At 40.0% G+C, this 10,327-nt stretch overlaps 1 protein-coding gene across 1 annotated transcript; it reads right to left on the bottom strand.

Moving 5' to 3' along the window:
• Positions 1 to 9,459: 9,459 nt before the first annotated feature.
• On the bottom strand, positions 9,460 to 10,101 carry LOC124542809. Its single transcript, XM_047120693.1, has one exon. The coding sequence runs from the start codon at positions 10,099 to 10,101 to the stop codon at positions 9,460 to 9,462; it is 642 nt and encodes a 213-aa protein (XP_046976649.1).
• Positions 10,102 to 10,327: the final 226 nt, after the last annotated feature.

Genomic DNA, 10,327 nt, shown 5'->3' on the forward strand with positions numbered 1-10,327 from the left:
CTGAAAATTATATTAAACGTAATAGTAAGTTCTTCTGGTCGTTTGTTAAATCCAAAAAAGCTTCAGCCGATATCCCGGTTGTAATGTTATTTAATAGTGACCGATCATCCGATGGTAATGAAATCTGTCACATGTTTAATACCTATATTCAGTCCGCTTTTGAACCAGATTTACAGTCCACCTGTATCGACGATTCTTTTCCAGTGGATAACTGTCATGGCTCTCTTGCAGCTTCTATTGGTTCGATTGACCTCTCTATTGAAAGTGTTAGGAGATATTTGAAAGATTTAGATATTGGTAAGGGATGTGGCCCAGATGGCATACCATTTTTTTTATTTCTTAAATTTTTTTTAAATCTTGCTGGAGTAATATAGATTTACCTTTATTTATCTTATTTAAATTATCTCTTAGTACAGGTATAAACCCAAAGCATGGAAACAATCATTTGTTGTACCCATTCATAAGACCGGAGATAAGCATTGCATCCAAAATTATCGACCTATATCTAAACTAAACACTATAGCTAAATTATTTGAAAAAATTATATATAACGGAGCAGGCACGTCCGAGCGCGTTTTTAAAAAAACATGACGTCAGCATAGCTGACGTCACGAGTGTCAGAGTTTCGATCTTTAACCATCTTCGGTGGTATGAAATAAAACTCAGGAAATAATCCTCTCTGATTTATTCCAATATGAGACGGTCCGATCGCTCCGACGGTTCGACCAAGTCTGTCGATACCGGCGGGTGCTTAATCTTTTAAAACAAAAATAGGTGGGTAGACTTATTCACTCAAGATAACAGTTGTTTACAAACATTAAAATATTTCAGAGTAATTTAACATTTCAAAATTCACTAAAAATTATTCATTTAACAATGAAACAGTTTTAAATTATTAAAATAATAATTTCTGGACACGTGTTTTTCTTAAATTCGTGGCTTCGCGCCGACATATATGATCAGTTATATTTCGTTCTAAGGCCGCTGATCATCGACCAGCAACACGGATTCGTCAATGGTAGATCTACTGAAACGAATCTTTGTGAGTTTACTCATCAACTCGCAACAGTGATGGATAACGGTGGTCAGGTGGATGTTGTGTACACGGACTATTCAAAAGCCTTTGATAAGATCTCTCATTCTTTAGTGGTAAAAAACTTGCTGCCGTTGGTATTCACGGTGACTTGCTTCGTTGGCTCGAATCATATTTGAGGGATCGTAGCCAAGCTGTTTCTATCAAAGGTTTTTGTTCATCCTTTGTGCCCGTTACCTCAGGTGTTCCTCAAGGTTCTCATCTCGGGCCATTATTATTTAATATTTTTATTAACGACATTAGTCAATCTATTCATAATTGTAACATATTACTTTATGCGGATGACATGAAGATTTTCAAAACAATTAAGTCGCCTCAAGATTGTTTAAAACTTCAAACTGATCTCAATAGCTTAGATAATCACTGTGATAAAAACCTCTTACGCTTAAATATTAAAAAATGTAACATTCTAACTTTTACTAGGAAACTGAGGCCAATAATATTTGATTATAAATTGCAGAATACCTGTCTGGTTAGAGTTTCCGAGATTAGAGATTTGGGTGTTTACTTAGACCAGAAGCTAACTTTTACATATCATGTGAATTATATAACAGCTAAAGCGTATCAAATGCTGGGATTTATTCTTAGATTGACTAAGGAATTTTAAAATAGCTTTACCTTAATTCTACTTTTCAATGCTTATGTTAGATCTATCTTGGAATATTGCTCTACAGTTTGGAACCCTTATTATAAAACGTATGTAAACAAAATAGAAAAAATTCAGTCAAAATTTTTGAAACATTTGCGATTTGGAGGTGGCCTTTCTGATAATACTGACAATAATGATATCTCGGGTATCATTCCATTAAATATTATTTATTTTTTTTGGTATGTCGTCTAATGGTAGTATTCATAGTGATATTTACCTCTCCCCATCCTCTGATGGATACTCTAGTGATGATAGCTTTCACAGTACATCTTGTCCTTCATTAAATGTCACCCTCGATTCATGTTTTTCCGACTGTGTAAAAAATTTTAATGTCATTCACATCAATGCCCAAAGTGTTCCGGCTCATTATCCTGATATGCTTGCATCATTTGACTCCCGCAATATTCATGCCATCCTCATCTCTGAATCTTGGTTAAAGCCCTGCTTACCATCGACATCTTACTCGTTGCCCGGCTTCCAACTGATTCGCAATGATCGTAGCGGGAGGAGGGGTGGTGGCGTTGCAATCTACTTACGCACCTGTATCCCTTTCTTAGTACTCAGCTCGTCTGCCCAACCACCTCCGCCCGATGCGATCGAACATTCGCTTATCGAAGTAAGTCTGTCCTGTTCTAAACTTCTCCTAGGTGTATTTTACAACCCTTCTTCTCTGTCTAATTATTTTACCACTTTTGAAAACGTCTTACATAATTTTATCCCTACCTACAGTCACTCCATTATTATGGGTGATTTTAACACTTGTTTACTTAAAGATGACTCTCGGTGTAAGAAATTATTAGAAATAACTGATTCCTACAATTTACATGTTTTACCTCTTAAGTCTACACACCATTCTCCTGGGTGTATTCCATCCCTTCTGGATCTTATTATGATTTCTTCTCCCGATTTTATTTCAAAATATGGCCAATGCCCTGCTGATGCATTTTCCTATCATGACCTGATCTTTCTTTCGTATAAAATTCGTCCTCCTAAAGCTAAATCTAGAACCCTTCTGTATCGTAATTTTGCAGGAATGGATCAGATTCGACTCTGTGATGATGCTCGCCACTTGGATTGGTCGTCGGTACTCTCTGCTGAGTCAATTAATGACAAAATAGATAAATTTAATAGGCTGCTTACTCAATTATACGATACCCATGCCCCTTTGAGACCGGTTAAGTTGAAACACCTTCCAGCGCCGTGGTTGTCAGACGACTTAAAAAAGATGATTGAAAAAAAAACCATGCTAAAAACAAATTTAAGATGCATGACACTGACATCAATCGCGACAAATATAGGAAAGCTCGGAATCGATGCAATACAGCATGTAGAGACGCTCAACGACGCTACATTCACAAATCTGTCGAAAACGGCGACACTTCAAAAATCTGGATATTTCTTGAAACACTAGGAGTTGGTAAATCAGCACATAACTCTCCCATTAAAATTGACGTTGAGCTTTTAAATAAGCATTTCTCTTCACATTCTGTATTTGATAGTGTTGATAAGCATTGCACGCTTAATATTCTTTCCTCGCAACCAACTTCTATATATCCACCGTTTACATTTTCCCCTATCACTGAATGTGATGTTAAGAAGAACATATTATCCACGTCTTCGAATGTCGTTGGTACTGACTGCATAAGCCGTAAAATGATTATTCCCATCCTTGACATTATTGCTCCTACTTTAGTGCACATCCTAAATTACTCCATCACCCGTAGCACATTCCCTGATGCTTGGAAAGGTGCTCATATCATACCACTTCCCAAAAAACCTAATCCTAATAACAACTCCGATTACCGACCGATTTCCATTCTTCCGTTTCTTTCCAAAATTTTAGAAAAACTAGTTTTTCAACAAATGAACACTTTCCTTAACAATCACTCCATCCTCAACTCTCTCCAATCGGGCTTCCGTGCGGGTAGTACGGTCTCTGCTTTGGTGAAGGTTACTGATGACATTCGTGCAGCCATGGATAATAAACAACTCACAATTTTAATTTTATTGGATTTTAGCAACGCATTTAATTGTGTTGATCATGACATCCTTTTGAGTTTGTTAGGTTCTATTAACATATCTCCATCAGTGGTAGATTGGTTTCAAAGTTACCTCAAAGGCCGACGACATCGTATTCGCCATAATGAGTCTTTCTCCTTATGGTGTGATGTTCAGGCAGGGGTTCCTCAAGGTGGCGTCTTATCTCCTTTACTCTTTTCAATTTTTATTAATTCTATCACTTCAAGCATTTCTTCTCTCTACCATATGTATGCAGACGATATCCAGATTTATCGACATGCAACACTTCAAGATCTTCCTGCAGCGATTGATGCTATTAATGACGATCTTGTTTCAATCTCTGAGTGGAGCAAGCGATACGGACTTAACATCAATCCAAGTAAATCGCAGGCAATCATAATTGGTAGTCCAGGCATGATCTCTAGGGTAGATTTATTAAATTTACCATCTGTGGAATTCAGAGGTACTACAATAGCCTACTACTCTAACGTTAAAGATCTCGGTGTGTATTTAGACCAGACGTTATCATGGTCAGTAAAAATAAAAGAGGTCAGTAGGAAAATATTCGCTGCGTTGAGCTCATTGCGGCGACTCCAATCTGTACTTCCAATTCCTACCAAAATTATGCTAGCAAACTCTCTCCTTTTATCAATTCTAGATTACGCAGATGCAAGCTATCCTGTTCTCACCGAGGACCAACTGAATAAACTTGAGCGACTTCAAAATATTGCTATTCGATTCATATTTTGCCTACGAAAATATGACCATGTCTCCGAATATCGTTCAAAACTCAAGTGGCTTCCTATACGTCTTCGCCGGAACTTACATATTCTTTCTCTTCTGTACTGTGCGCTATTTAACTATAGTTTTCCTACATATTTAAAAGATAAATTTGAATTTCTTGGTGATTCTTTGTTTTTAAGATCTAAGCGGTACCTAACACTTAAAATGCCTGTACACAAAACTAAATTTCTAAACAAATCGTTTACTGTACAGGCCATAAGGTTATGGAATGCCCTTCCAGTAAACATTAAAAAGGCTCCATCTATTTCAGTTTTTAAAAGAGCCGTTAAAAACTAATACCTTAATAATAATTCAGACGACTTTAATTAATTATTTTATATAACATTTATTATGTAATTTTATGTATATTATATCATTTTATTATCTTAAGTATGTATTAGTGTATGATAGAGATATATATTATTTATACATAATATATATGTATATATTTATATATATATATAATATATATATATATATATAAGTAGTATAAGTATTAGTGTGTAACTATTTGTATGTAAGTTTATGACTGATATGACTGATTTCCCTTTGATTGGGTTGTCTGGAAGAGATGGCTAAAAAGCCATAAGTCCGCCCATTGTACAACACTTTTAATGTACTTCTTTTGTTTAGTTTTGTTTTTTTTTTTAATTCTTTGTTTTTGTATTTTATAATTTTATGTTACTTTCTTTTTTGTTTCTGTTTGTGGTGTGCAATAAAGAATTATAAAAAAAAAAAAATATATGCGTAGAAGTATAAGAGACCAAATATTTTTATATAAAATTGTTCATAACATTGTTGATTCTAAGAGTCTCTTTAATAATATACTTTTTAAATGTCCTCGCCTTAACTCGAGAAACCAAACTTTATTTTTTGTATCCCTTTGTAAGTGTGACTACTCAAAGAATATGTTCTTGTTACGTGCATGTAAAAGTTATAACAAACATTGTACAGAATTAGATATATTTAACTTAAAACTTAGCGAATTTAAATTTAGTTTACGTCATATAGTTAAATTATAACAGTTTCACTTGCATTCTGTGCTTTCTGTTTTTGTTTTTATTTTTAATATATGTCATTTGTTTGTATTAATTTTAAGTGGAAACTTGATTGATTTATGTTTTTCTTATATTTGTTTTTTACTATTAAGTGTAATTATAATTGTTTCTTTCCCAAAAAATAAATAAATAAATAAATCACCTCCGTCTTTTTGACACTGATTTTTAAACCAAATTTTTGGCACGACTGGTGGAAATCGGACATTAGCTGTTGCAGGCCCCCTGGGGATTCTGCTACGAAGCACAGGTCATCGGCATATCAACTCAGTGAGCACGGCATGCGACACTTTGGTGCGGGCTTTCAGTCTGGGGAGATTAAAAATATTGCCGTCCGTGCGAAAACGAATACGGACGCCATCAGAAGTCGTGTGTGAGACCTCTTGGACTACGACTGAAAAATATAACGCAAACAGTGTAGGTGCTAGAACGCACCCCTGTTTAACCCCACAGGTGACGGGGAAAAATCGGACTTTTCCTCGTTAACAGCAACGCAGCACTGCATGTCGTCGTGCAACAGTCTTAGAAGTCTCACAAACTTCTCTGTACACCTGATTTTATGAAGTACAAGCCAGAGGGCTTCACGAGGTACACTATCGAAGGCCTTCTCAAGGTCAACAAAACAGAGATACAGAGGACGCCCTTGCTCTCTGCTCTTCTCCTGTAATTGTCTCACTGATAAGATAGCCTCACACGTACCTCGTTCTGGCCGGAAGCCGAACTGGGTTTCGGGAAGGAGTTTTTCGGAAATCGTCATTAGGCGGTTCAGTAAAACTCGTTCCGAGACAAAGACTTTTCCAGGAACTGATAGCAGTGAAATACCACGGTATGAATTACAATCGGACCGGTCACCCCTGTTCTTATATAGCGCCCTTATACGAGATACTTTAAAAGTAGATGGGACTTGTTCTTCTTGCCACATACGAACAAAATGCTCCCATATAGCCGAATGCAATTCATCACCGCCGCATTTAAGCAATATATAAATATAATTATAATAATATAATTGTATGTATATATAGTTGTTATGTATGTATGTATGTATGTATGTATATTTATTGTGTATTTATATTGCATTGTTGTGATTTATTTTGCACTAGCCCGTTGAGTTTGCAAGCTTCTTTCTTTAGGGTCGTCTGGTAGAGATCACTGTTCAGTGATAAGACCGCCCTTTGCACGCTTTGTATGTTAGTGTTAAGTTTGCTTCTTGCTGCATCTGTGTGATTTTATTTGATTGTATTATGTATGCAATTAAGTTATTTATTATTTATCATTATTATTAAGCAATTCATCCGGTATAGAATCAATGCCCACCGCACGTTTATTTTTCTGTTGTTTGATGGCGAGAGCAATCTCCTCACTAGTGGGTACCTCGTCCAGCTCAGTAGCGACAGGGAGTTGAGGAATCGAAAGCATGTGTTCCAGGTCAGCAGCCCGATCCACATTCAGCAGAGTGCTGAAGTGTTCTGCCCATCTTGCAAGTACTTCCTCTTTAGTCTTAAGTAAACCTACGCCAGACAACGGATTTAAAGATGTTTTGGCAATAGAGGTTGTACCAATTAATTTCCGAACCTCACTGTAAAATTCCCCGAGCTAATTCGTGTCATTGAGCCACTGAATCTGTTGAGCCTTCTCTCGCCACCACTTGTCTTTGGCCTCCCGAGATAATTGCCTCAGCTGCATGTTACTTTCTCTGATCTTTTGGTCAGCTCCGCGGTGTTGCTGGAGTAGTCGGCGGTGCTTGTCAATCGCGTCCACCAATACTCTGTCATTCTCATCAAACCAGTCCTCGTTCTTACGACCCAAAGTAGTTGTGACCGTGTCCAGTATATGAGAAGACAGAGCACTCCAGTCGCAATCAACAAGGCCACCCTCTTGGTTGATAGATGGTAAACCAGAAACCAAAGATCGAGCAAAATTTTTCCTCATCTCCGTATCTTGGAGCCCATCTACGTTAAGGCGCACATTGGGCTTTGATGTACAAGATCTTCGAGGATGACGGAGACGTAGACGTAACTTAGTAACAACAAGCCTATGGTCAGTCCAGCAGTGCGCACCACGCATGACACGGGTGACTAGGACTTGGGAGACGTCGCGTTGCCGAACGATTGCGTAGTCAATCAGATGCCAGTGTTTGGACCTTGGGTGCATCCATGTGTTCTTGTATTTGGCGGGAAGCCTAAACATGGTACTCGTTATTGCAAGGTGAAATGGTGCACAAGCTGAATAGAAGCTGGCCGTTGCTGTTCATGCAACCAACTCCATGCTTGCCCAAAACATTGGGCCATGCATCGTAATCACGTCCTATCCTGGCATTAAAATCACCCAACAGAAGGATCTGCTCTCTTGGTCTTATGCTTTCGATACATCTTGAAAGCTCCTCATAAAAGTGATCCTTGATGTCATCAGACTTATCCATGGTCGGGGTATAGATACTGATGACATTAAGAAAGTTGGTTTTATTTAGATGTAGACGCAGTGCGGTAACGCGGTCCGAAATATGAACTGGACACTCGTGTAGATGGTTAACAAGCTTATTCTTAATCGCAATTCCAACACCTGACCGACGTGTCTCAGAGGCAGCAAGACCCTTCCAGAAGAAAGTATACTCGCCACCGCGTTTCATCAGCTCCCCTTTATCAGCTAGGTGTGTTTCGCTAAGAGCAGCCACATCTATGTCATAGCGACGAAGTTCACGAGCAACGATGGCGGTTTTCCGTTCGGGGCAGATATTTTCATCGCGGTCAAGGAGCGTACGTACGTTCCAGGGACCGAATGTCATAATGGGCGTTTTGTTCTCAGTACTTTTGCTTTTGTGACGTCGACCGCGAGTTTAACGATGCGGAGGCAGTCGCGGTTGCTACCGTCCTAAAGTGTTGGAGTGAGCAATCTTTAGGGCACCTTTTCTAGCCCCCTCCCTGGCTGGGCAAGGAAAGCAGTGCTTCCCTAAATAGGGCTGCTTTGTCACTCCAGGTGTTGCCGAACCCCTTCTGTCCCCCCAGATCAGAAAAGGAACGACCAAGGTATAAAACAGGAACATCCCCGGAGCCGCCGCGTGCAGGTCTCAGACAAAGCCCGATCTGCATCACACCGGACCTCTTTACCTCGACCCATCGCCACAGGGCTTTTGCGTCAAATCGGAGTCCATATTAGCAAGCAGTCATTTGCGCAGGAGATATTTAGGTGCACAAGCGTACGCGCACACACATGTGCACACCCTCGTCTTCACCAATCTTGATCCAGTGGAACTGAGGGACCGATACGACTGGAGACAGGTTCAGATGATGTGTCTGGCCAATGATAATTTTGTCCTCTATCATCGCCCTAAGCCGTCCACTAGGCTTTGCTATCCCGCCGGGTCCGCCAAGCTCGTTGCATATCTGCGATGAGTCGCCTTTCCCACCGGGATAGACTTTGTGCACTAAGCGGAAGGTTTCCGCTGTAAACCTGCTACAACAGCAGGCCCCCTCGGCCAGGTTAAGCCCGCGAGTCGACGCGGTTTACCGGGGTGTGGCCGCTGTATGCACTACAGCTTCTTGGAGCCACTGGCGAGAGTTTGCAGAACGTCTGCGATCAGTGGAAGTGCCCACCTCCTTTCCAGGCCGACTGGTGAGATTCCACGGTCATAACACACTAGACGCTGCAATACACCCCAACACTATACGCCAATTATAGCTTTCGTTACGTCGGCTACGACGAAGCGCCATGGAAAGGTGCGACGGAGCTGAAAGGATGTCTTATGTCTATTTTCACTTAAGTCGCTAATTGGAAAGACACAAATATCACTACCGGTGTCGACTAAAAATTGTCTTTGGGTACTGTAGTCGGTAATGAAGAGGCGACCCGGAGAGCTCCTGCAATCATTGGTCGCCATCACTGATTGCTGGGGGCGTTTCCCGACGTGTAGTCACAGGGCTTGATGCAGCTCCTAGCCTTGGAGCCGAACTTGCTGTGGTACCAGCAAACTGGATACCGTCGATGACTTGAACTGATCTTCTAGATTGGGATCGGTTGCGGTGTCTACTCGACTGTCTTCGTTCCCTTGGTCGAGATCGTTGGTTGACTTGGGCCGTGAGGGCACTGACCTGTTTGGTCAACTCCGCTACTTGCTGTGTCAACAACTCGATGGGCGATGATGAGGACGTTGCTGCAACTTGGTTCGTCGGAGCAGCAATGTCGTGTACCCTGTCGGCCAGTTCAGCGAGAGCATCGAGAGGTAAGGTGGGTTGAGATGCCACTATTGGTTGTATTCCTATTGGCAACCGACTTGTCCAAATGGTCTGGAGAAACTCTTCCGGAATATCTGGTCCAGCGAGGTGTTGAAGGTGTCGCAGGAATTGTGAAGGCTTGCGACTGCCAAGTTGTTCATGCATCAACAATTGTTTCACCTTATTCTCCCTCGAAACAGACAGACGTTTTATAAGTTCTGCCTTGAGTCGATTGTAGTCAGGTGGGACAGTGATAACGTCTTCTACTTCTGCGGCATATTGTATGTCTAACATATATAAATGACTTGCCCTTTCTTGTTGGGAACAAACATGATATAGTATTGTTTGCTGATGACACCTCCTTAGTTTTTAAAATTAATAGAAAACAGGTACAGTACGACGACGTAAACAACGCTATAGCTGATATAGTACATTGGTTTAGCGTAAATAATCTTAAACTAAATAATAATAAAACTAAAATTGTGAAATTTAGTACGCCAAATGTACAAAATGTAAAAGC

Source organism: Vanessa cardui, chromosome W, assembly GCF_905220365.1.
Source record: "Vanessa cardui chromosome W, ilVanCard2.1, whole genome shotgun sequence".
Taxonomy (NCBI): domain Eukaryota; kingdom Metazoa; phylum Arthropoda; class Insecta; order Lepidoptera; family Nymphalidae; genus Vanessa; species Vanessa cardui.